We start from the raw sequence: 27,718 nt of genomic DNA, 5'->3' as shown, positions 1-27,718 counted from the left end.
AATCCTGCAGGGAGGGCGCTGAACAGCTATTGAAGAGATGGAGATTTTTGTCTTTCTATTCTCATTTTCCGCCCTTGGCATCCTCTATGCCATGAACACCATCTCTGAGCTTCAAGAGTAAGTTATTAAATGTACTGATTTCTTATCACCTTAATACATACAGTCTTTCCCATGAAATCATTGTAACACGTTATATATTATTCACTCACAACACATGCATTTTTTTAAACTATGAGAATAATTGTTAATATACAGTAATGTTAGAAATCCTTCCAGTATCACTGGGTGACAGCTGGTATACTTTTCTACCACTAGAGGACTCTGTAAGCTTAAAACTCAAACTGCATTAGTACTGGTGACTGTGATATACAGTATGTATAACAAGCTGAGGAATCCTTGACCATATTCAACCCCGTACATTCTATGACATCAGTTTAAAGAGTGTATATGCTAGTTGTGCAAACTCTTTAAAGCTAACATTTCTTGAAGGGAAAGGAGAAACTAAAAGGGAGCAAATAGAAGGCAGAGTTTGTGGGCATAATGATATGACTGATATGATGATGGGGTAATTGCTTTTCTAAGCTCTAAGGAATCACGTTCTCATTCAAGGCGTATCTCTTGTGCCTGTTTATTAGGATACTGTCTTTATAAGATTGTCAGCAGCTGATGGATAAACATTATAATGCTTTAGCCTGAATAAACAAAGATGGTGATAATATGCATGTTTTAGTCTTCCCTCACCCACAAAGCATTTCAGCAGAATTTTTTATTCTTCCTATGTGAATACGTCTCCACACAGACATTTATTTATTTATTTGCCCATGTGGACACTGACAGTCAATATGGACTGCACAGAAGAGTTTGATAAATTACTCTTGACATACAATATGCCTTGTGCTCTTCCACTCCACAAACAAGCGGTATTGTGTGCATAAATCTTCCTGTACTGTTGAATTGGAGGGGTAGCTAGGGAGCATGCCTTTGCTCTCATAGCATTTGTTTTCCTTCTGTGAGCACACACTGTGAGTTTTGTGAGGATGCAATGTTGTTTACTAGGAGATACCTTGAGCACATTAATCTTTTCCAGTGTAAGGCGGAGGTACCTTTGACCAGTAAACATGGAGGGCAATGCTGAACTAACATGGCCTTAGCTTGCTGCATCCCACACCTCTGCCTATGATTGATTAAAGTTTGTAAAGATGTGCTTTTAGCTACTACACCAAGAGAGATGGGATATAGCAGATGAATACTGACTGTGGGAAAGTACGTACGTACGTATATATATATATATATATATATATATATATATATATATATATATATATATATATATATATATATATATATATATATATATATATATATATATCTCAAAGATAGCTTGCTATCTAAAAGCATCAGCAGTGAGATTGTGTTAAAAAAATGGATATTTTCTTATGACACATTGACATTTCTCTGTTTCCACAGGCCTTATGTGATTCTGGAGATTGGTGTTGCTGTGCTGGTGATTGTGTTTCTGTTCTACTTCCTCATCACTCGTGGAAACGCACCTAAAGACTTCTTATTCTTTGGTAATCAACGCAAATATGTGCATTTCTCAACTTACTTGCGTTGCATTTCCAAATACACTATGGAATTTTAATGACTGCTATGCATTGTTCCAACTCCCACAAAAGGATTTACAGAAGCGTGAAAACATGAATTGTATTCAGTGTGATTTCACCTGATATGTTGAAAGCAGCTTAGACTGATTAGGCTCAGAGCAACGTTTTACCAGGCTTTTCTAAAGCGTGACTGACCCAAACGCTCCCTGCAGACTGACAACCCTCACAGCTCTTGCACTTACCTTTCAGCTATTCTTTTAAAACGGAGTTTTTGATTGCTTCTTAAGAAAAAAGGTCACAGCTATTTCGTAATACAGGACACGGTCGTTGCTCCTGTATAGTAGAATCTGGATTGCCCTACTGACTCAGTCTGAATAATTTGAGGACCTTTGTAGTCACTTTGGTCATATAACAATAGCAGCTTGTGCACTTTTCATGCAAGTTTAAAGAATTCTAAAATATTTTGTGCTGTAATGTGAATTAGTGTGACCGGTCAAACTGAGCTTCCTCTCTACCCCAGGGTTCCCCCCTCAAATTGATCCCTGCAGCAGATGCTAGGGGCTAGGCTATTTGGGTGGAAATTTTAAACTATTGGCTGTGGGTGCTCAAGGCAGTGCTGGTATTGTCTATAAGAGCCAAAACATTAAATGAAAAGAAGTGGCAGGCTTTTCTCATTGCTAGAGGGCCACAATCTCTCTGCTATATCACCTCTTAGATCTCAGAGATAATCCTAGTGGAGCTCCTCAGGATTACATGAGGGAGACAATATGTGAAACAGTGGTTTCTGTATAAAAACACAGATTCTGCAGTGGCCAGGTGGTAGATCATTGTAATGGCTTTCACAGGTGTTCTCTTTTAATTGACTTAAACTGCAGACGTGTATTTTTTTCTATATATCAATGATTATACCCACTTTATCCTGTACAGGGGGCTGTAACCTGCACATATTAGTACTGGGCAACATGAAAGTTTGTAACTGTGATCCAGATAGTCAGCTAACTTACAATGAAACAATAAAATAAAGTAGAAAACCAACAAAAAACCCAATAAACTTGAGGCTGTTCATAGATGTATGAGAACCTGGAGAATAACCACACAAACACAGAGAAAATTTGGAAAATCCACACAGAAAGGCTCTAGTTGATCAGCAGACTCAAACCCACAAGCTTCTTGCTGTTGTGCAAAAGTACTAACACTTGCAACAGTGCACAATGCATAAATGGAAGTAGCAATCTAATCAGCAGTACAGTATGCACAAACAGCAGTTTGCAATGTGTAGAAGTTGGCTGTTGTATTTTATAATAACTGCTATGCTGTGCTGTAGAATAGCAATCATTTATTCTGTCACAATAACTCTACCAGATGGTCTACCAAAAGTCATGCTGCTGCTCAGTGGCATTCACAATCACATCATTTCCAAGCCAATTAGATCACGCCTAAGATAAAATCTGGACATCTGGAAAGGGAGTTGCTGGTCAATTGTTTTATAATGAAACATACTGTATGCAAATGATACTGAATAGCACATTGCATTCTGTTATTTTAATGCTGCAATATGGGTCTAAAGCAACACTTCAGACTTTGTAATTTCTCAAAGAGAGCTTGAATAGAATGTAAACTGTAGTATTAATAATAGTTCATAACAACAGTGTTATTGTTACAGTTTATATTAATAGTAAGCCCTCCATGCCAATAATGTGTATGTGTGGCTTCATTCTTAAATATTATTTGCTAGACGAGACCTTTCAGTTCTCCTGGGTCCTTAACCTAAGGACAGAAGTCTGTTCACCATGGACTCGATTTAAGCATGCACAGTCTACCTCGTTGCTCAAGACTTAATTTTCTCCCCAAGCTGTTCCATTAATCAATCACCTGCCATTTGAAGGAAAACCTTTTAAACAAAAAAACAATGAAAAAGGCTCAGAAAATCTAGAAAGATTTGATGTCATGTTCTAATATACTTTAATTTATAGAGGAATTCAGGTGTCAGAATATGCAAAAAGAGTAACTTTTAATATTATAGTGCCTTCAAAGCGAGCAAAGCTGCTTAACCTTCCGAGTTTTTCAAGGTTCTAAAGATATTGTACACTACCAATTATCACCTACACACAGGCACAGAGCTGAAATTACAGGGCTTCTGGTATGAAGCACACAGGTTAGCCTTTTAAATATCCATTAAATCATTTTTTCCCCCACAGTTTTTGCTGAGTTTTCTTTCACATGTATCATTGACCTGACAAGTGCTCTGGAATATGATGGCATTATTTCTGGCTTTATGGAGTTTTACCAGAAGACGGTAGGTTTTATTCTTATTCTTATTATTCTTATTTATTAACATTTAAAATTCTGAAATTCTAAAAAAAACCCAAAACCCAACAAACACCGATCAAAGCACAAATAACCATGTTAAGCAAACATGATAATAATGCTGTGAGGCATGTGTACAACTTCTGTGTTTCAGGGAGAGCCCTATCTTGGAACGTCGTATGGCATCATGATGTGTTACTGGGATGGAATAGCACACTTTATCATGTACCTGATGATGATCAGCAGAATAACAGACAGGTGGGTGATGCTAAAATCACATCACATAATGTCTGCATTAAATGACAATAGAAAGATCTACAGGGTAGGGTCCCTTTCAAAATGCGAAAACACACACAGGATGGTATGAAAACTGTCTGTGTATACAGTCTAAAAGCAGTAGGAATGCATTTCAGTGCAAAGATAAACTTTTCTTTTACAGCATATGTCAAGCTTCAGGCTTATCTTTTTCCTGTATTTGAGCTTTTCTAAAGAAATAGTAACTGAGCAAATGATGTGTTTCACTTTAGAAATTCATGGGTGGATTTATCACATAAATCCCAGACAACGGCTCGAGAAAAAAAAGATTAAAAAAAAAGAAAACAAAAAAAGAAAGCCTCCTCTTGAGTGAGTTAGTCATAAAGTGCAGCCAGTGAGTTCAAGAGTTCAGGGGGAGCACAGCCTTGGGGATGGCGCTATCATGGATATTAAATCCTCTTTTAAACAATATCAGCCTTTTGTCACTTTAGAAAGTGAGCTAGGCATTGTGTTATCTGTAGGATGGATATGAGAAGTTCTCAAATATCATTTATTTAAACTTACCCAGCCATCTCATTTGATCTCTTTGGTCTTTTTTTCTGTATTTTTCTGTTTCTCTCACAGGAAAGCCTACCGCACTCTGGGCCTGTTCTGGGCTGGCTCTTTGTGTGCCAACATGAGTGTGTTTATTGTCGGGATAGTGGCAGGTGAGCCGCATCTTCAATCCGCTTTCTGTCTGTCCCACGATGACAAGCTTTAATCAGGCAAACATCTGCCCCGCCTTGTACCATCAGTGTCACAGTTCAGCCTGCCAACTAAACACACATGCCCCGTGTCTCGCCTGCCATCACAACCTCACAGAACAAAGCAGCAAACAGACTTAAAGCATCTGTTGTTGGCATTTCAAACTGCATACATAAGCGTCAGAAGCCCAGACTTGTCTGGAGGCAACGTGATGTTCGCTCTGTTATGTTAGCATCGATACGCTGCACATCTCTCTTTTGCCTCGAGTATCACAATTGAGGTTTTAATAGAAAGCTTAATTGCTCATTTACATTAAGATGTTTACAGGCGGTGTTTGTATAGTTAAGTGCATGCTGACAATAAGTGTCTATCTTTCTCTTTGTGGCAGGTAAATATGGGTCAGAGATCCATCCAGCCTTCTGGCTCAATTTTCTCTTTCTTTTGATGCCTGTTTTGGGAGCAATCGTTCTATTCACTCGGGCAAAAGATAGACCGCTTATTGGTGGATACAATGTAAGTACAGAACATGAATAATTAGACATTTATATGATTGTGGAGGGCTTTAGAGGTGCATTGTTGCTCAGGTGAATGTGATCCAAACAATGAAAAATCTGTGCGACTATTAGTGTAGTTAGAGTGGTGTGCTTGCTGAATCTGTTAGTTTTTTAAAAACAACAATTAAATCTCAGATTCTTGCTTTTTCTATCATATTATGTAGTATTTTGTTCCAGTTGAGTCTTAAAGGGCCTCAGTTCTGCAGATTTCCAGTTCCATGCCAATTTATCTCACCGGCACCGTTCCTTTAACTCAGCTTTCTGCTTCCATGCTATCCTCACAGTCAGAGTTGATAAAAAAACATAGATGAAGCTCAACATTTAGACACCTGAGCCATGATTGTTTGATTGCACATTTATTTATGCCAGGGGGAAGCTGTATTTGAGCTATAACTTGTTGTGGTCTTCATTTCAATTCAAGTTAGGCTGACTTAATTTAAAGCACCTGCAATCAATACTTTTCATAGTGAAGGAGAAGGAGGTGAATATATTTGTTTTGAGTCCTCTTCACATATCGACAAATTCTTAACATTCCACAGGCCCAGCATGCTCAGAGCCTGAAGCTGATCTGGCGTCCTTTGGACATCATTCTGCTGTTTCTCCTGATAGCTGCCATGGCCTTCACCATCCTGAGAGGCTTGGTTAGTATGTCATATATAAAATTTTAAAGAGATTTTAATGAAGGACTACAACTGTAGTTTTAAAAGAAAGTGAAAAAAGACAACAACTGATAAGAAGCATCATCTTATTAGAAAAGCTGGAGTTAAAATAATAGTATTTTTATAAGACATATAATATGTAGGTTATGAAGTGCTTGTCAGGTCACATCTAGTCATATGATCTTTCACCCTGGATTCAGTGTATCTCGTTTCTTTATTGGTCTTTTCTGTGACTGACTTAAAATAGCTCAGTAATCATACTCCTTAAGCCTGGCAATACAGCAACTACCTATGTAAATCCACATTAATTGACACTGATCACATTTCCTCCTTCACATAACCAAGAGTCCAGTTTATTTTATGCTAAAAGCTCTAAAAAAGCAGGCATATTAACATTTATAGAAGTCGACCAGCTCTTGTTATTACTGCGATGTCGATACTTCCAGGTCACTTCACTCAGTTGGGAAACTTTCTAAACAAAATTGACTGTTTGAATGCAGGCTGACTCCTGGGATATTCCCCATTTTATATTTTTTTGGACACTCCTGCTCAAGGTGCAGTCAAACAACTCTGACAGCTTCTTCACTCCTGGAAGACAGACAGACTTAAAAAGAGGGTAGACAAGAGAGTGGGAGATTTAGAGAGGGTGTGACACAGTGCAGGCAGAAACTCACGAACCCCTCAGTATACAGTGAATAAACATGTTTTCCAAAATGTCAAACAATTCCTTTAACCATGCTCAGTGTGTTATTCTGTTTAGTCACATTGACAAATCTTCTCTGGATGTTCATTTTGCTATTTTGACAAGGGAAGAGAATCGTTCAGATCTACGCATTGGTATTTTATGCTGTTCTCTTAAACTGAACTACACTGTAAGGTTTTTCTGTTGTTATGTTGTTTGCTCTCTGTAGGTGGCTCTGGACTCTCCACTTGAAGCCTGTTTCATATACCTGAAGCAGTATGAACCTTACCTGAAGGATCCTGTGGGCTACCCTAGAGTTATGGTGGGTGTTTTATTTTCTCACCACACTCAGCCTTTCTGCCTGCCGTTGCTGGAACACCTGAAAGCTCTTCTCCAGTCTATTTTAAATAACAAGCCACATAATGGACCTCTGCTTTCATGGATCTCACTATGAGCGTGCTGGAAGCTTGCCCTTATCTCCCCCACTCTTTCAACTCGCAGCTGATTACAAGGCCCTTTTTCATCATTACAGCAATAACGAGCGTGGGTTGAGAGGCCAGCGGATCTTTGTGTCTGTCTTTCATTTGGTTAAGATGGATAACACATTATTACTTTGACGGGCATTGGTCTGCTGTCTTTTTATTTTCTTCCTCTGACCCTGTGTAGCCGTGGGTTTTGTTGTGCTTTGTTTGGCATACATGGCTTTGTCAATAGGTTATCCAAAGACCTTGTCTGGACTGCAGTCCAGGCACAATTGAGAGTCAATGATCAGACAGATGAACCGCATGCTGAGAACTTGATAAGGTAATCCCTGCCCAAAGCCTCCCATCAGCATCTCGCTGGGCGGGAGGAAGATGCGTGTGCAGCATGTGGAAGTGCGTCTTGTTTAGCAATGTTTGCAGATCTGCGTTTGTGTGTGACTGCCAAGGCTTCATGGGCATGTGCAAAGAAATCAAATGAAGTTTGGCTTACCGGGCAATCCTGCTCAGTTTCTGAACTAACCGACCTCTTCATTTATTGATGATGATGAATGATATGCGACAGATTACTGTGGCTGCACTAAGAAGGCATTTCAACAAAAGACTGAAGGGCATATATGATTGGCTTTCAGGCCCCGAGCTCAACTCATTAGAATTCATCTGGACCTAAGACCGAGAATGAAAGGAAACCGTTCACTGGTATAATTTGAGGCTTTTATAAAGTGGGAAACAGGCTTTCATGCACCAAATATTTTAAGTTGAAGGTCAAGACTCTCTCTGTAACGACCCTTGTGTGGAAATGGTAATTTGTGCTGAGGGTGCAAATTTGTGTTAGAGAGCATGCATAGCTGAGAAGCAGCAAAACACTGCAGTGCTAAAGTTAATGATTTTAGTATTTTCTTTTGATTATTTTTGTCTCTTCATTTTAATTATTGAATTAATTGTACATTCATCCAATGTATGCAGTTCAACTGTGGGATAAAAGGTTAAATTAACCCCCAGGATATAACTGGAAGGGACAAAGCGGAGTATTTTAATTGTGATACCTGCCAATACTAATTCTCTTAGGTTTTATTTCGATTAGTGCTACTTTTCTGCAGCACATTAAAGGGCGCTCTGTGTTTGCATTTTGAGGCTTAAGCAGCCCTCTTCTGTATTCACTGTGAGTAGCTGAAGTGCGATGTGGGCCAGTGGAGACTGAGGATGTACTGTATTAATTGTCTGCTGGACTGTTGGTCAGGGCTCAACAACAACACTGACTGACAGTGATGGAAGAATCTTTCAGCTCTGTTGGGCACGTCCAACCATATCCTGAGCAATATATCCTGGAATATACAAGATATTATAGACAGAGACTACCTACTGTGAGAAAGATACATTTTTAGTATTGTGAGATATGATATGAAATCATATTATTAGACTAATGGTGCAAGCTTTTTTTTTTTTTAACCCTAGATGCTGCACCTGTTCTTTTATGCACTACCCTTGCTGGGTGCTTTTGTTTATGGTCTCCTCAAGCCTGGGTGCACATGGATGCCGGACTGGACCATCTTTCTTGCCGGAGCTATGATCCAGGTAACGCCACCAGAGGACAGACTGTAAATAAAGAAAATTACTATGAATACATAGTTTAAGCTACAGGTCTTTGAATACTGATGCAAGATTCACTGACAGTTTTCTGCATTGGAAGCTGCTGCGATAATTGCTGCCTTTGACCTATTACAGTTTTCCATCTGCCGTTTATGTTAAATAAGAAGCGGTCCAACAAATGTCAGGGCAATTAACTCCATCTAGTGAAGCATATTCTCTGTAACAAACAAGCTGGTGGTGCTTTCTCTCCATATTGCTCTGACAGAAAAATTGGAGCCATGAGAAGAGAAACTACTTGATTAAAGCCTTTTTGCACACTCTCTGTCTTCTAAGCCAACTTCCAGTTAGACATAAAGATGACATTTTCAGATGTCGTTTATCTTTTTTGTTAGTAGCTTTATCTTGTGTATTTTAATAGACTAATAACAGTGGAAAAATTTGTTTATAATTTTTGGAAAGAAATACTGAGGCATCAAGTTATCTGTCATCAGTGTGCAGAGAGAGTAAGAGACGAGTAAAAGCTGATATGTAAAGTAATGTCCTCCTATATGCAAACAGTTTGACCTCTTTCTTTCTCTTTCTCCTTTCAGTGCCAATGGTCCCACATCGGGGGATTCCTCCACCCTCGCACCACAGCGCCGTATCGCATTCCAAGTGATGCTTTCTGGTTGGTGCTGGCAGCTAACTTGGTCTATGCAGCCACTCCCGTCCTTGTGGCCCTGCGGGTCTACAGCAACCCCTATTTCTTCCTAAAAATTGCTCCCTTCCCTGGGCAAACGGGTTTACCAATCAGCGAAGAGAAAGACACCAAGTATAAACTGAAATGATCATTTTTAATCTTCTCTGACCTTTGGAGGTAATTACTTATCTGATGATTCATGAAGAACTGTTTTCTTTGAAAGACCATGTTTCAAAATGCCAAAATACAACTTATTTTGCTGAATGTCTGTGGATTTATTGGTTATTTCTTTGCTTTCAGCATCTTTTTCTCATATTGTATGCATAAACAGTAAAACCACAAATTGGTCAATGTCAATACCATCATCTATACATAACCATGGCAGCAGAAAGCTTGTATAGGAAAAGCAGGGGTATTTGGAGCCACTTGGATGTATACTGAGACAACTCATCAGCTCACTTTTTTGGAGTGCCATAATAGGGGTTAACCCTTTTAGTTTATAGTAAAATATTTAAGTAAGTAACAGGTTGAATTTAATTAAGATAATGTGCCCACATGATGAAATGCAGACTTGGTGATTTCAAGACTATTCTTCTTGTGTTGACAAATATTGCATAGAGTAAAATAAAGTGGAGAGTAGAGCAAAACATCAATGTTTTGTCAGCTACTGAACGTGATGTGGCAGCTGGTGCATAGAAAGGTATCAAATGAGCCATCAGCTGATTTGAACTGTCACTGAGATCAGCCTGTGGGCTGAGCCTAACTACAACAGCTTGAACTAAAGCTTTATTCAGTTTGCTGAATTACACAAAATTAAGTACAGATATTCATGGCCTCAAAAGGATGAAAATAATCGGCAATGACAATCATTCGAGTTTTTCTCAAAAAAATAAAAAAAATAAAAGCCAGTTCATTAAAAATGTACAGGGTCCACAAGATCAGTGCACTACATCAGCCCAGCTTCTATGGACTTCTGCGCCCTCTATTCACTTATATTTGGCTGGTTCTTTGAAAATTAGCTTTTGTAGAAAACTAATTTGATTTGTAATTCAGTTCAATTCAATTTATTTATACAGTGCCAAAATCACAGCAACAGTCACCTCAAGGCATTTTATATTGTAAGGTAGACAATACTACGATAACAAATACAGAGAAAAACCCAACAATCATATGACCTCCTATGAGCAAGCTCTTTGGCAACAGTGGGAAGGAAAAACTCCCTTTTAACTGGAAGAACCCTCCAGCAGAACCAGGCTCAGGGAGGGGCTGGTTGGTGTGAGAGTAAGTCTGACTCAATGCAGAGATTCAATATCATATTACATCTTTTTACATAGATTTAATTTGACAGATTCACTGTCTACTCTGCACAGAATAACCGACATACCTCTTTCTTTACTGGCAGAGTACCTTTCGAAGGTTTGCCGATGTGTTGCAATTTCAAGCACAGTTTCACTCCAAGCACTGTGTGGGTAGTTTTAAAGTTACAACTGGGAGATGAAGAATTAAATATTTGCTGCACCTGATGATTTTACTCATCGTTCTGGATGGCATTTTTGCCATTAAAAAAAATGACACGCTATGACCTGTAAAAGATACAGATATGCAGCAGGACAACGCTAGAAGAAAAACAGCCGACTCTTCAGAGAGGTGCAGAGCTGAGGCGTTGGACTGAGTCATAACACAGTCCAATCTTAACAAACAGAAAACATGTAAATAAAAAAGACTTACATTTCCTGAACATACCATATTCCCTCACAAATACAAACCCTTAAATGTGCTTAAGATATCAGAGAAGAGAGAAGTTTCAAAACTTGTATAAGAATAATATTTGATAGTATTTTTCAAGTTCCAAGTATTCCATATGGTACTTCTCTTTACATGTAGGGGCTGCTAAGAACTAATTTTTGATATTTTAATTTTCACAGATGCTAAAATACAAATAAATACAGGGTACAAACAAGGAGAGCAGTGATACCTATTTGTGTGGACTGAATCCAAATAAAGCCATTATGGTGAAAAGAACACCAGTAATTTAACTCATGTTTTGCAGTTTGGCTCTTTTATGAGATCAACTGATGATCTGATCAACTTTATACATGTTTCAAAGTACGGAAAAACTTTTTATTATATTTTCGCACAAAAGTGAGATGTCACACTGAGCTAACTGACATCTTGCAGTATGCTATATAACTGAGACTCTATATGCTCACCTTTTCCCACCCAGCATCACTGGAGCCAGGGCAGATCATTACTCAGGGACTGAGTGGCAAGGATGTGCCGACAGCTGTTGTCAAATCAAATCAAATCACTTTTTATTGTCACATCACATGTGCAGGCACACTGGCACAGCACATGCGAGTGAAATTCTTGTGTGCGAGCCCCACAAGCAACAGAGATGTGCAAACACAACAACACAAACGAGCAAAATACAAGAATGGCCAACCTGAAACTAATAAATATATGTACAATATATAATAGTGTATGCATTTCTGGATGTGTATACTAAATATACACTCAGTCACTCTGGTGAATATACACAACTAGTTTTAAAAAGACATTCGTTCTCTCAGAATAGCAGGAACACGAGACACGCCTCTACTGTTCTGCATTCTGTCTGATCCTCGGTGCCCAAATTGCCAGCTTTTCATTCCATATCTGTTTATGTTCCTTGATCCCCTTTGTTTCCTTTCTGCTGATTGATGCTGCTGTGTGTTGGAAGTGTGTGGGCGGCTCAGTAAATAGTCTACTCTCATCATTGTCTTTTACAAAGACATCAAATGAATGACTTATGATTTGTGTTGTTTTTGTTTAGGGGAAACAAACACACTTCAGTGACCACCGGGCTCACTGGAGGAGGTTTGCTGACATTTAATTAGAAGAAAGACCATTGTTGAGATCCCTGCCAGTGTTATAACTGTGGGTTCTCAGAATGAGAGGCTTAAGAATAATTATCGCTTCAGCATGTAATGGAATTCACAAAACTATCTGCCAAATATTTTCAATAACTCGATGCTTTGAATGCAGTTCAGTCACATGAGCACAACGAACAGTGTTTCTTGACAGAGATGAAGGAGTTATTTATGTGGCTAGATAAAGCTTTTTGAAACAGCAGTGTAACCTTTCTTTCCATCCCCACCCCATCAATAACTGTAGCCCACTCACAAGTAATTATCCCTCGTACTTTGCTAAGCAATAGGCCAGCAGATAGGGAGAGAGGCAAACTCATTTAATTCGCTCTCGCTCAGCAGCTTTTTTACATGCTGAAGTGTGACATCGTTCCTGCTTGCACATTCGGTGCATTCTGTGTGTATGACACAGGCTTTAAATCAAATGCGGATACTCCAAACAGCTCTCTAATCCCATGATGGGCGTCACAGGGGATCTTTGCTGCAGATGTCTGCTCGGCTGTGCAGGAGGCCCAGGAGAGGTGTGGAGCAGTGAAAAATACAACTAAGCAATCCACACTGCAGGGGTGGAAGGACTTCCAGTGAGGTATCGTGATAAAATATAAATATAAATGTATATGATTTTATGAATGCATGGCACAACTTAAGTTAAATAACCAATTAATGCATGGCTTATGATAAAAGGAAAGTTTCACAGTTTACATAGAGCTACACAAATATTACCATGCCGAGTCAAAACACATCAAGTGCATGATCAGCATGTGTTTCCCTAATCTGAACATGGTCCACTTGTTATTTGGTCCATGCATTTAATATGAACACAAACAAATAGGCTCTATTTGTTCTCATGACTCAAGCTCTCTGACTATTTATGAGACAGTGGTTGGTAACATGCTGCATACATGAAAAGGCATCAGTTAACTAACATATGCTTTGACTATGAACTTGAATTTTAACTTAGCGATATCTGCCATAGCCATCCCTGCCATACTAGATGCAAAGAAAACAGGTGACTCCTAACTTTGATAGTACTGATTTTCTTGAAATTGGTTTCAGAAAGTAGGTTTTAAATCCACAAAATCTAAGTCACTGAATCAATGCTGATGGACATTTTTGGCCAATGGTTGTTCAATTTCATTAGAGAAAATTACCTCCCCTCTAGGTAACAGTTAATCTTAGACAAAACCCTTAGTGTTTTAACAGTATCAGAAAAAGAATGCCTGGAGTGTGTTTTCCAGATTTTAATAGATTTGTAGGAGGATCATTTTTCTCTTCTCTGCTCTGAGGTCCCCGAAAACGAATAACTTGCATGCAAAAACCTTGTTAAAATTCCATGGATACAGGGCAGAGAATATTTTGTTCATTTGAGGATAATACATCATTGAAGAGCGGGTTAAAAAAATGCATCAAACAGCCTGTTAATGCTTTTGGTAACAGCCAGCTGTTGGCTCATGGCCTGAAAGCAAGCTGTCAGTGTTAATGCTGTCAACCTTCAATTTTCCCCATAAATCATTATTTAGTTGTTTGTGTACAAATTTCCCCTTTCCTTAATTTATTTATTTATTTTTGCATCTTATACTGATGCGGTTTTGATATTTCAGAGAGTGGGTGGGCACAAGTCACGCTTAAAAAAGACTTGAAAAATCCCTGATTCCAATAAGGCGATGTCATTTTGGAAGAAAAGAGACAAATTTATAACAAAACTCTGAACTTAAGAATTGATGTATTTTTGGTGGTTTGACTGTGATGAGAAGCTACATCATAGAGTAGAATCCCAGATGAAGGCAGGAGACATTGACTGGACCCCCTAGAGTCAAGACACGGGAGATGGTGGTTGAGCATAGTAAGCAGAAAGCTGAAGACTTTGGATGAGATCCCTAGGAAAACTTGGATGGGGTGGACATGAGAAGGGGGAAGGCTTACTCGGCAGACGGTCTAAAAGGGACAGTCACCGATTACAATCAATATAAAGAATTAGCTTACAGAGACACGGAATTGGACTTAATTGGTGATACTGAAATTTTGAATTTGACAGAGGATATGTGGAGAGAATATGAGACAACAGAGCTTCCTATGACAGACTTATGCATGTTCTTAACCAATTTATCCCACTGGATGAACAGAAAATTCATGCAAGTCTGAGGGACAAAACTTCTTCTTTGCACCTCAGTCTGATAACCTTCACATCAATAAAAATTCAGTCAATGGACAGCAAAGGCAAAAACTTTGCTTTCAAGTGAAGTTTTATACCATCATCTGATCCGTTGCAATTTTGTCTTTAGATCATGCACAGTAATTTTAGAGAGGCCTAAAGCTTTTACTTGTGGGCCCGGTCTTTGAACCCACACAATCTTTCATTTGCACTATAATCAACTATCTCTGTAAACGTTTTTAAACTAATGATGCCAAGCTCCACCTTCAAATAGTTGGAGCCATATTTGAATTATATTTAATTATATTTCATGATATGCTCTGAATTCTGTAAGAACAATTCACATTCCTTGTGTAATGGTATGTCATTCATGTTAATTACTGGCCCTTCAATGCAACAAGAGAAAACCCAACAACTTGAGCTCAAAGTGCACTCTTTATTACCTTTCTCTTACTCAGCCATAAAGTTATCTAAGTGAATTTGATTTGTCTTGAATACAGCAATCAATCTTAATTCTCAGTCAGCATTTCATGCAAACAGTTTCTATTATTGATATTGATCTTGAAAAGAAACATTGGTTTGCCTGAAAGTAAATAAGCTTTCACCACATTAACTGAATCAATGTGACAGTCGAATAAGTGACACTCTAATTGGCTTTATAATGCAGAGAAGACGTATCCACGCACAGTGCACAATCAAATATGTGCTGCGTCATCGGAGGACTGCGGGAACGACCCACAAACACTGGTGGTTCCCCTGCAGAGTGAGAGAACAGCAATGGGACTGGAAACAGAGAGAAAGGTGGGGGGTGCAAGAGAGAGGTGAGTGCTGCTGCAGATCAGCGTTTAGCCTTGCTGAGGAGTTAAACGCTTCACAGCATCACATCGTCATCATCCAGGCATTAATCCTGTTGTGATAGCCATGGTAAGTTCATACACTTCTATGCTCGGATAGTATGGCTCTGCTCGGCAGTTCTGTGTGCTACGTTACCGTGCAGCTGCAGGGATGATCATTGGACTAACCTTGAGAGAAATGATGCAGCAGGGCTGTTTATAGTGTGCAATGTGCATGTACAATAGCTGCTGCTTTAGTTACTCTGCTTCACTGAGGCCTGAATTCATGTTCAGAATTTATGTGGTGCACCAGAGCTGTTTCATAGGAAGTGATTATTCACAGGTGACGCTGACATTGCAGACCTCTAGCAGTGCATGCAGTGGCAGCATTTGCCTTGACACCTTTAAGATGACTATTATAATGATTTTATTCCATACACAATGAAGTGAAACTCTGACCTCTGCATATGCAGAGTGGTTTGCATTGCACCATCCCCTCGACCAATCATGGATATATTGATGCTGCAGAAACACTGGTGTCACATGCTGGCTCTGTCCATGCATTACACACTCTCCTGTGCAACAATAGCATTCAGGGAGAATTGTGTTTATTTATTTATTTTTAGCAAAGTTACCCTTTTGTGGTACCTGCCAGAGAACAGGTAATAACAGTCCTTATGTCTAATGTGTATGATAACAACAACAAATACCACATTTATGTTTTTCTTCAGTAGCTGCCATGATGTTTGTGTTGTTCCTGTGTGTAGTCTTTTGTTTACTAGCTGGCTGCCTCTGATCCAGGACTTTTCACTGAAAAAAAAATCTTTAAAATACTTCCAGTTCTTAATTGAGACACATGGCAGTGCAGATAAAAAATAGCAAACAAGCTATAAGTTTAAACTATGCTGTGAGAACTATGCTTCTCTTTTGTGCTGTGACTGTGAGCTAAAAAATTGATTAATATAATTGATTGTCTGTTTTCAGCCATTTGGTTACCAGCTTCAGTGCAGAGCATTTAAACAGGCAATATATGCATTTTCTGGTTGAGTTTTATTATTGCTGGAAAGTGCTAGGAAATGTTGATTTTATCCTACTTGTTTAGGATGTATCAAAGTTGACACTGTCAAGCTCAACTACTACAAGGCACTGCCAGCAAGTTCTACTAAGTTGTTTCCGATTGCGCTGGTTGTCATGTATGAGCTGTCCTTTCTTGCAGTTCTCAAAGGAGCTCCAGCCTCTGATCTTTGTGGCATTTATCCTGACTTCTGCTCTCTCGGTATCTTCCTCGCCTGCTGGCATAGAGAAAGGAAGGAGGAAAGTGGTGCATGTTCTTGGTAAGACCAGTTAACACTTTCATTTGTATGAACAATTACACTTCTCCAAGGTGAGAAGATCTTGATTTGCATTTATCTGCTCAATAACATGAATGATATGTAGAGTTTCTTCAGGATTTTTATTTTTATTTTTACTAAGATAGTAATAAAAAGTTGGTGGAAAAGTTACTGGAAAAATCTGAACAGCTTTATTAACCTCAGCTGGGTTATCTTAGAGTCCAAGCAAAATAGACTTCTTTAACTTTTTATGGGCTTTGGGATCCGGAGCTCTCCACTAACTCTCCAAACTCAGTGCACCTGTATTCACATTAATATATAATATATTCCACATCCCACAGTATTTTGTGCAGAATTTCTTGGCAATTGCGATTTTATTCATTCATTTCCGTGACATTGGGCTGTGCAGACAAAACCGCCTTGGCCATTTTGTAACAATGATAATCTTCACAAGCAAAGCTTTCACTTTTGTTCATTATCAGAACTGTGAGCACCCAATTAAACACTGCCCACCTGAGGACCGAGATAAACGTTTGTCTTGTCAGAAAAATAGAGAATGTCAAAGATTAAACTATTGACTGCAGTACTTCTGGTTGTCTATATTACCTTCAGAGTAAAAGCTAAAAAGATCTATTTTCTCTTGAAATAAAACAGTTTAAAATAATTGAATTCTTGCTGTTGTTCAACATAACGTTTATAATTTTATTTATTCATGTAGTTTATGTGTTACAGACATGCTGGTACTTCGTGAATTTATCAGCTTCTAGATACAAATAGGTACAGGTTCGTGAAGCACACTCACTCTCAGTTCATGACAGCAGTCATGGGGTGAAAGTGAGGGTACACCCTGAAAAGGTTGCTGTCTGTTGCAGTGCTAACACAGAGAGGTGGACAATCATTCAGGCTCACACTGATACCTACGGGCAAAATAAAATGACAAATTAAGCTAACAAGCATGTCCTTGGATTGTGGGAGGAAGCCAGAGTACCTGAGGAGAAGCCCCTAAGAGAGATCCACACAGAAAGACCACTGGTGACCTTTCTTGCTGTGAGGTGAGGGTGCTAACCACTGTGTTGCCCTAAAACACTTTGATACTCTCGTTTTCACTAAGTGTGGCACTGTGGATTATGGCCAGACATCTCCACTTGGGTCTTGTCTGTTCAAAGGACATTGTTCTTGCAGTCTGTTCACATGCAGCCCTGCAAACCTAAGCCATGATGCAATGCTCTTTTTAGAGAAAAGTGGTTTTCCCCTTGCAAACCTTCCAAATAGGCTGTAACTGTTCAGTTCGCCCTTTCACAAATTTTACATTTGACATGCAAACTGAAGCCTGCAGAGTTTGAGATGTATCTTTTGTTTTGCACATTCTGACTTTGGGGTGAATTTGCTGGGATGTCCACTCCTGGGAAGATTGGCATCTGGCTTGATTGTTTTCTACTTCTGAATAATCTTTGTCACTGCAGAATGATGGACTTCAAATTGCTTGGCAATGGCCTTATTATTCTTCCCCGACTGATAGGTGGTAACAATTGTTTCTCTGTCTTCCGTTCTTGGCATTTCGTTAACACACACCTGAATGTTCCAGACCAGCAAGCTGCCAAGATTTGATTTTATAGAGATGCTCAAACGTTTTGATGACCATTTAATCAAGTGCATTTTATTAGCAGCGCCTGGTTGTGACTTTCCCACTCAGTTCCCATGGAAGCAGTAACGGTGAATAGTTTTTCACACATTGCTTTTGCATTTAAACAAACAAATAAACGATTAATGACTATTTTTAAATGCAATATGCCACATTTTGTTGTTCATCTGAGGTTTTATTTACATAATCTTTAGGCCTGTTAAGGACAAAATGTTTCTTTTTTTCTGTCCTGACATGCAAAATCCTAAAACTGAAATATGATGTACTTTATGTTTCATCAATTCCTATTCCTTTTAGGTTGTTTCTAGACTGGACATTTTAAAACATGATGGAAAACTTAAGTCAGTCGGGTACTGGCTCACTTGAGTCACACACTTGCTTTCTACTCTTTTTCTACACTGTGTTTAGACTAGAAGATGAATGAAATAGTTAATGTTGAAATCCTCTGTAGGCCTAAAATCTGATCATCTCCAGAGGAGTGGTTTATTTGAAGAATTTCAGTCAGGCTTTTTCAGTTCATCACAGCACAGAAACAGCATTAGTGAAGTTTACAAATGATCTTCTTATGGAATCTGACAGTGGACTCATCTCTGTGCTTTTCCTGTTAGACCTCAGTGCAGGTATCACTCACCACATCATTGACCATAATGTTTTACAGGTATTAGAGGTTACGTGTTAAAGGTGTAATTATGTACTTCCACAGGATTCGATACTGGAACCAATTCTATTTTCATTAAACATGCTTCCCTTAGAAAGTATCATTCAAAGGCATAACATACATTTTCATTGTTATGCAGATGATACTCAGCTTTATCGATCAATGAAGCCATACTACACAAAGCAAATCATTGAACTACAAAAATGTCCTAAATATTTAAAGATCTGGGTGACCTGTTTCCTGCTTCTGAATTCAGATGAAACCTAGGTTATGAACTCATCCCCAAAAAACCTAGAAACATGGTGTCTAACTAGATGCTTGCTCTGGATGGCATTACCTTGGTCTGCTGTAGCACTGTCAGTAACCATGGAGTTGTTTCTGACCAGGATGTGTAGGACTACTTTTGCGTTTGCACAATGTCTTTAAGATTAAAAACTTTTCTCAGGGTGATGCTGAAACTAGTTCATGAATTTATTTATTTCTAGGCTGTACTTTTGTAATTTACTATTATCAGGCTGTCCTAAAAAAATCCTTGAAAGGCCTTCAGTTTAGCCAAAATATTGCAGTGAGAGTACTGACAGGACTAGAAAGAGATAGCATATTTCTTCCATATTAGCCTCTTCATTGGCTCTCTGTTAAATCCTTCTCCTCACATACAGGGTGTTGAATGATCAATAATCATCTTATCTTAAAGACCTCACGGCACCATATCACTCCATCAGAGCACTTTGCTCTCAGATTGCGGGTTTTCTTGTGATTCCTCTGTAATTAGAAGCAGAATGGGAGGCAGAGCCTTCAACTTTCTGTGGAACCAGCTCCCAATTTGGATTCAGGAGATAGACACCCTCACCACTTTTTATAGAGTAGGCCTAATACTTTCCATTTTGATAAAACAAATAGTTAAGGCTGCATCAGGTGACCCTGATTCCTCCCTTAGTTATGGTGCTGCTGGGGGCTTCCCATGATGCACTGTTTTTTCCTCACTCACCTCTTTTCACTGTGTGTATGTTTATAAAACACTGTGCATTTAATCATTTGTCATTATTAATTTCTGGCTCTCTTCCACAGTATTGCCTGTACTGTCTCCTTTCCCTCATCCCCAACAGGTTGAAGCAGATTTCAACAGATGAAAAGCCATGCTTCCATGGCTGGTTCTGCCTATTCTTCCTGTTAAAAGCGAGTTTTTCCTTCCCACTGTTACCAAGTGCTTACTAATAGTGGGTCATCTGACTGCTGTGGTTTTCTCTGTATTATTGTAGGCTCTTTACCTTACAATACAAAGCGCCTTGAGGCAAGTGTTGTGATTTGCCACTATTTAAATAAAACTGACTTGAATGAAAGTCCACATTAAATTATGATTTAGAAGCATAAAGCAGCCAAACAATGTTAATTTAAGAAAAGGTGAAGTGAAGATGAAACAGCAGGAGGGTTAAAACATTTGCAGATCCCCAGAGTAAACAGTGTGACCCTTTTTAAAAGTGACTGATGAACCCCTTGGATCTGAAAACACTATCACTGCTGGAAATTTTTAAAACCTAATGAAAATGTTAACTTTGTGTTATTTGGCTTAACATAAGTATGTCACAACATAACCTCCAACGCTGAGAAATAATGCGCTCAAAGTTTTGATTAAACATCACTTGATGCTTTTATTTGTGATGGTGATAAACAACTTTGCAGAGACCAGTAAGTAGTGACAGGACTAATTGCTGGCTGGCATGGATAATTGTAGGTGCCTTTATCTGGTCACAACATAGCAGAAAACCTTTTGCAGCTGCTCATTAAACATTTTAAATGTTTACCCCACACATGTTGTGAGTCTTTGGTTGCCTAGGTGCGTGTGCACACAGAGCGTCTGAACAAATGTCTGCCAAAAATGCTAAACAGGTCTTGTTATTGTCCATTTGGAGGAAGAGGACTGTGGTTACCATTAGTCTTGGGTAATTTTGGTGAATCGCTCTCTGCAGAAGTGGAGGTTAAAATTGTAGAGTGAGTAATGTCATGATAGAGCAGACAGGAAGATGAGTGTGCTGCTTGCTGGACCCTTCGATAGGAAAAAAAACGTTCTCCTCTGTTGATATGCTCAATTACCGGAGCAGTAATGTGATGGCACAAGTAAACAGCACACGCTTTATTAGCTGATGCTGATTCAATTTTTGCAGGCATCTTAGAGAGATAAGCCTCACAAATAGATTCAGAGACTGAATTTCATGATTACAGTTACAAGTATGGGTCGCATATTTCCCAAAATAGACTTCTGTTTAGTAATAAGAAAAAGAAATATTAGCCACAAACCTGCATATAAAAGAATATATTACCGGTACTAAAAATCTTCCATCAGTAGCAGTGAAATAAACTGAGCCAATTTTCCCTCCTTCTTCTTTCCTTTCAGAGGACGACACTGGAGCCGTGATTGTGCAGACTGCCCCTGGTAAAGTGGTGACACATCGGGGTGGCTCCATCACTTTGCCCTGCAGATTCCATCATGAGCCGGAGAACGTCGATCCTGCTCGCATCAGGATTAAATGGACCAAAGTGACGGACACGCTGCAGTTCGAGGACGTCTTTGTAGCACTGGGAAAGTAAATTCTGCATCGTTATTCTCAGTTGATTCATCTTGCACTTTTGTTTTAACTAATTATGATTTCATGATTTTTTTTTTCCAAATTTGCTTTAGTTTCGCTAATTTTATTGATAAGATGCACTGACATAATAAACTCTGTCACACACAGTTTATCATCCAAGTATTTTCTCAGGTTGGAGCATTTTTCAATCATTTTGCTAACAGCAGCTGTTTTGAGGACAATGAGTGTCTTTCAAATCTCTCCAGGCAGCAGCGTGTGTTTGGATCGTATCGTGGCCGTGTGTTTCTGGAGCAAGCAGGACCAGGCGACGCATCGGTGATCATCCAAAATGTCACGCTGGAGGACTATGGACGCTACGAGTGTGAGGTCACTAACGACATGGAAGACGATACAGGATTTGTCAACCTTGACTTAGAAGGTCAGGCTCTGGGCCATTTGTAGTTAATTTTGTTGAAATGTTCAGTTTATTTGAGTTCACCGCATTGCACACTGTTATACTGTGAGACCTAAATGCCATCTTATATGCATGTATTTTTAAAGTCATTTTAAATGATTTTTTAGTTTGCTTTGTTGAATTTGAAGATGAAGATTTTTGTTCTGTTATATAATGATATTATTATTAAATACTGTTATTTAAAGGTATACTTATCTTATTGAATTTATGATTTCAAATTTGTTTTTGTCTTATTAAATTAACTGTCATACTGCATTTTAATTGATTGATCTATACATTTTACTTATTACTTGTTACTCTTCTTTACAGCATTGCTTCAGCTCATTGTTTATGCAGAGTCATCTCAAGGTGCTGCCCCAGCATTTTGGACTTGAATTTAACACTAGAGACTTTCTCCTGGAGACCCTTCCAAACAACCCATTTAGCATACTAACAGAGGCCTGTAGAGTCTGAGATGTAGCTCCTTGTTTCTTCTTCTTCTTCTTTCTTTTAGGGTCTGACCTTGTGGTAAATCTTCTAGGATTTCCAATCCTGGGAAGATCAGCAACTGTCTTGAATGTTTTCCAGTTGTGAATAATCTTTCTCACTGTACAATCATGGACTTTAAATTGCTTAGAAATGTCGTTATTATCCTTTCAAGACTGATGGACAGTAACAATCGCTTCTGTTCCCAGTGTGTTAACACACATCTGAATGCACCAGTACAGCAAACTGCCAACACTATTTTTATAGAGTTCCTCACGCTTTCTCACGATCCGTTAATCAAGTGCACCTGGCTGCAACTTTGGCTTTTAATTCCCATGGAAGCATAAAGGGTGCACCTTGTGTTTTCCAAGACAGCACATATCTCTTCACTTTCTCTCTTCATTATTCATTTTTTTTTACCTGACTCTATATGTCTGTGGTGTTTAATTTAATTTTAATTGCTGCGACAAAGGAATTTGTTAACTTTGGAATAACTAAATACCTAAAATAAATCTTATAATTTTAATGTCTGTATGAAATTCAGAAAAACTAAAGACATTTACAGCTTCCTACTTTGATTCTGTCGCCTGTAGGAGTGGTCTTTCCCTACTATCCCCGTGAGGGGCGCTACAAGCTCAACTACTACCAGGCTGAGGATGCTTGCAAAAAGCAGGATGCCATTCTAGCTTCTCATTCTCAACTGCACAAGGTGAATACACATACTTTAATTGAATTAAACATGGACGGTATGTCATACTGAGAAGGTATTGCTAGTTAGGATGCATAGAGATAACACCATCCATAGTACATTAGTCTACAGGTACTTTTTTAGTTATTACAATATGCTTACTTACTGATGTCATTAACTTTTTAGAGCAGTAGTAAGTCTGGAATTAAGAATATGGAGATCAGGAATTTTACTGCAGGTCAGTCCTCCAACTCTTAGAGGCTTTATGGAGTAAAGTCAAGTGCAATGGAGTTATGTCACAAGAGATAAACTGAATTTGTTCCCCTCTTTATAATTTCTTTAATCCTTTAGATCGACCCACTGACCTACATTATCTTCTTCTGCAGGCATGGCTGGAGGGACTAGACTGGTGTAATGCTGGATGGCTGGAGGACGGCTCAGTTCAGTACCCTATCTCTCATCCCAGGGACGAGTGCGGACGTAAGGACACCCCAGCTGGTGTTCGAAACTACGGCTATAGGCACAAAGAAGATGAGCGTTATGATGCTTTCTGCTTCACTTCCAAGCTCAACGGTGAGAGATGGAGATACATGACATACATGACAATACAACAAATAAGAAGTGCTATCAAGTATCTGTGACATGATATTAAGAAAGAACAAAAGCTTTCAAGTGCTACTTTGTCATGCTGCTACTTTTAAAAATAGGATGTTTCATGAGTGGTAGACCAGGGGGAAATGAGATCTCTGATCTCTCCCTGTGATCTTTGAGGCCTTAGGCCATTGGTTTTAAATCAGGGTATGTTGATTCAGCCCTGCTAGGGCCACAGTGTCCTCTGGGTAGAAAGCCTTGCCTTTCATCTCCCTGTTCTTTGATTTACATCACATTCCCACAGAGAGTCTGCACATGCTACCTTCATGTTCACAAGCCTAAACAAAAAAAAAAAAAAAGAAAAGTAAAAGAGTTTTACTGGAGGAAAGGTATGTGTAGTCAAAAGTTATTCCAGAAAGACACCTTGGCTCAGAGTAGACAGTATATAAAAAGCCCACGTTGATTATTATAAGAATAAACTGCTATACTCAGATTTGCAACTGGCAAAATATTTCTTGTTGGGGGAATAGGCAGACAGAAAGACTAGAAATTAAATGTACCTGCCAAGGAATAGTACAACCTTCTAGAGTTTATGCTGGTATGTAGCCCCTAAAGAGTCATAGATACTGAGCTTCACATTTAACTCTTAGTGAGAAGACGTTCGGCTTGTTGAACTGTTCAACTGCTGTGGTTTGAGTCTGCATCCGTGTTTAAGAAGTTTTAAAAACAGTTAAAAATGATTTTATTGAATCACAAACTGTTTTAAAATAACCAGTGCCTTTCCTTAGTGAGAAAAAGGTGGTTTGACAGAAACCTTAAACAATTGCTCATGGCTTCCCTTGTGTGTTAATTACTGTGGACAGTCTGTTGTGGGCAGGAGGTTTGAGCAGCGGTTGTGACCGATGCTGTGTCTCGGTCCAGCTGAAATGCATTTACTGAAAGTCCACTGGGGAAATATGAGACAATATTCTGCCTCTCTAATAGCCACCAGTCACATAAACAAGCATAAAATCAATAACTGAGCCAACTGCAAAGCTTTGCTCGCTGAGATGATTTTCATAAACCGTTGGCTTTAGAAACCAGCAGACGTTTATTCTTGGTTAGATTGTTTATTCTGTGCTGCTTTCTTAGGTGAAGGTACTTGTGATTCAGCTCAGTTCAAACTAGTTAGCTTATCAGGATACCGATATACTTTAATATACTGCCAGGCGAAAAGTCTCCTCAGAGGTATGAAGAAAGCAAAAATTGAAGCATTTTAAGAGTAATTTTAGACTTCTGCCTGCTGATACAGTATTGCCTTTCGATTTTTTGAGCAGCAGCCCAGACGGTTGTTGGAATGACTTGATATTCTGAACACAATCAGGCAGAGAGGCCAGGAAAACTGTGAATATCTACCCTCAGGGCTTAGCTTGTCTCTGGGGCTTCCTTCTCTCATTCGCTTCTCTTCTGCCCCCCTGAACAATGCACTGACTCTGTTTTCCTTCACCTTTTAACATGTTCTTACAACAAACAACTTTCCTTCGCCTCTCTCTTTTTTTCCGCCTTAGGCAAAGTGTATTTCCTCAAGCGCTTCAAGAAGGTGAACTATGCGGAGGCGATTAAGGCGTGCATTCGAGACGGTTCAGTGGCGGCCAAAGTGGGTCAGCTTTATGCAGCGTGGAAGTTTCAACTCCTGGACCGCTGTGAAGCAGGCTGGCTTGAGGATGGCAGCATTCGGTACCCCATAGTCAACCCCCGTTCTCGCTGTGGAGGATCCCAGCCAGGAGTCCGAAACCTTGGCTTCCCTGATAAAAAATTCCGCCTCTACGGAGTCTACTGTTTTCGTGAAAACAAGGATGAAGCAGTGGGTGGAACTGGGAAGACAAAAAGCACTATAGCGAGTTTGACAAAGAGGAAGAGCAGCAACAGCATCCCCGTGAACGCCACAAAGGTGATTTAAAGTAGGAAGACTGAGAGCAGGAGGGGGATGCAATTTCAGATTTGACTGTCGCCTAGCAGCCAGATTTCATTCATCACATTTAAAAAAAAGCAAAAAACACTCAGAGACAAGATGCACTCATTTGCAGAATTGCCAGAGAGAATAACAAGGCTGTGTAAAATTAAGGATGACATCTTTATAAGGGTGGTTTTCCTTTCGTTTTGAGTCATTCAGCTATCACGAGTGACTGTTAGCACATCTGTACCCGGAAAACTGCAAGAATTAATAGCGGCTTGATCATCACTCAGATCAGAGAGTCTAACATAAATGATCTTGTTTACATGTGTGAGTGAATCATGCTTTGGACCCCGCTGTGATCCTGATGCCAGGGTGAAAATATTCATTACTGAGAGAGAAATGGGATGAGCTGCATGGCAGGCAGAAAAAAAAATATCCAAGATTCACAGTTTTTATTGTACCTGCCTATATCTGATTGGTTGCTTGGTGAGCAACCCTCTGCACAATGTCATTAAGACCTCACAATCGCATCCTCAGAGCTGAAGAACAAGTAGTAAATGCTGAACTAGAATAATTGCACTTTAAACACATAGTCCTTTATTAAGGCAGCACCTTAACGAAAACCTAAGCAAGCATGTATTGTTTGGCTGCGAGTAGATCACAGGGCTGAATTAACATGAGCACAAGCTACAGTAATTGCTGTTGACTGCACAGAGCCACCGATTGCACTGTCATTGCTAAATGCAGTGATCTTTATAACTGAGGATGTTTGCAACTACTGAATGAATGGATATTCAAGAAGAAAATAAAAGTTTTGGTTTGAACTTGTGTCGGTGCACTTCTTTCCCTCAATGATGAAATCTTTCTGAATTTGGGTGAAAACTGAAATGAAATACTTTCAGACAGAAGCAATGCAGTAAACACTGTACATCTAGACTGCTTAGTTGAGTAGTGTGTAATACTCAGCAGGGCAGTAGTATCTTAAAATTTCACAGGTTGTGCATTCACCAGAAAGGAAGATGTCAAAATTTGAACATGGTTGTCGAACTCGCTGCTGTATTTTGCTTTTATATTTACAGCTTCTTGCCGTTTTAGCCACACATTAAAAACTTCTACTAAAGTGAGGGTGATAGTTACCATGCATGAATACCAGACAATAGCAAAACAGACAACAATGCTGATCCCTGAAAAAAGTCTGTTGCTGTTAACTAGCTACAGTACCTAGAATTGGCACTAAAATCGACATTACATGCAGTCATACCTGCCAGTGTACCACACTCTTTACAACTCAAAATAACAGACCCAGGGATAAGTATGGAACAAAGTCATTTAAAACAAAACAAACCTGATAGTGGTGTTGGAAGAAAAAGCAGAGGAGCAAAGTTCATACCATTAAATTTCCACCCAACTTCTTAGTTTTCAGTCTCACGTGAGACTTAAGATTTTTACTTTTGTGTTCATAATCAATTTTGTGGGTGTCACACTAATGTTTTTTGTGCTTTTGTCTTCCTCGCACGTTTGATTGTTTGCCAGTGACAGAAGCTGCTGAGCAGCGAACACAGCTCTGAGCGGAAACATGTTGGCACTGCACCAACACAGCAGAACAAACCATGTCATCGTCATAGCAACAGGCAGCTTGTAATTAAGTCAAGTTCATGGCAAGTCCAGCACCATGAAATAAATGCTGTCCGTGACAAACAATCACCTCTGTTTGCTACATGTTGACGTCTTTGTGCCGTTTTTTTTCCTTTGAGATGACATCAATCATCAAAGGTGAAGATTCTAATGATTTGCTGAGCACTTTACCCAGTCCCATTAGTTTGTTCTACTTTGTGACATTAGGCAGAGCCACTAAATTAATGAGCAAAGTCCTACTTGATTAACTGTGGCATTTATAATTTATGAAGGATTGCGTATTCTGCAC

The 27,718-nt window shown here is 39.2% G+C and overlaps 2 protein-coding genes across 2 annotated transcripts; both read left to right on the top strand.

Annotated features, from left to right (window-relative positions):
* The first annotated feature begins 37 nt into the window (after window positions 1–37).
* Window positions 38–9,701, top strand: tm6sf2b (transmembrane 6 superfamily member 2b). Its single transcript, XM_085348284.1, has 10 exons — window positions 38–117; window positions 1,468–1,571; window positions 3,803–3,900; window positions 4,066–4,169; window positions 4,791–4,873; window positions 5,299–5,423; window positions 6,004–6,105; window positions 7,035–7,127; window positions 8,740–8,859; window positions 9,465–9,701. The coding sequence occupies exons 1-10, from the start codon at window positions 38–40 to the stop codon at window positions 9,699–9,701; spliced, it is 1,146 nt and encodes a 381-aa protein (XP_085204410.1).
* A 5,687-nt stretch (window positions 9,702–15,388) lies between these two features.
* Window positions 15,389–25,797, top strand: hapln4 (hyaluronan and proteoglycan link protein 4). Its single transcript, XM_085347852.1, has 7 exons — window positions 15,389–15,412; window positions 16,661–16,778; window positions 21,468–21,657; window positions 21,906–22,078; window positions 23,173–23,288; window positions 23,654–23,840; window positions 25,406–25,797. Exons 1-7 carry the CDS (start codon window positions 15,389–15,391, stop codon window positions 25,795–25,797), a joined length of 1,200 nt encoding a protein of 399 aa, XP_085203978.1.
* The last annotated feature ends 1,921 nt before the right edge of the window (window positions 25,798–27,718 follow it).

The sequence above is a fragment of the Diplotaxodon limnothrissa genome, linkage group LG23, assembly GCF_057381915.1.
Source record: "Diplotaxodon limnothrissa isolate DT_005_m linkage group LG23, D_limnothrissa_male_GT1.1, whole genome shotgun sequence".
In the NCBI taxonomy this organism is placed as follows: Eukaryota; Metazoa; Chordata; class Actinopteri; order Cichliformes; family Cichlidae; genus Diplotaxodon; species Diplotaxodon limnothrissa.
This window is presented reverse-complemented; position numbering and strand designations above follow the sequence as displayed.

Coding starts and splice junctions, on each gene's coding strand:
- tm6sf2b (XM_085348284.1), top strand. CDS start 38: ATGGAGATTTTTGTCTTTCTATTCTCATTTTCCGCCCTTGGCATCCTC. Junction 1,572..3,802: donor TAAAGACTTCTTATTCTTTG/GTAATCAACGCA, acceptor TTTCCCCCACAG/TTTTTGCTGAGTTTTCTTTC. Junction 3,901..4,065: donor TGGAGTTTTACCAGAAGACG/GTAGGTTTTATT, acceptor TCTGTGTTTCAG/GGAGAGCCCTATCTTGGAAC.
- hapln4 (XM_085347852.1), top strand. CDS start 15,389: ATGGGACTGGAAACAGAGAGAAAG. Junction 16,779..21,467: donor GAAAGTGGTGCATGTTCTTG/GTAAGACCAGTT, acceptor CTTTCCTTTCAG/AGGACGACACTGGAGCCGTG. Junction 23,289..23,653: donor CTCATTCTCAACTGCACAAG/GTGAATACACAT, acceptor CTTCTTCTGCAG/GCATGGCTGGAGGGACTAGA.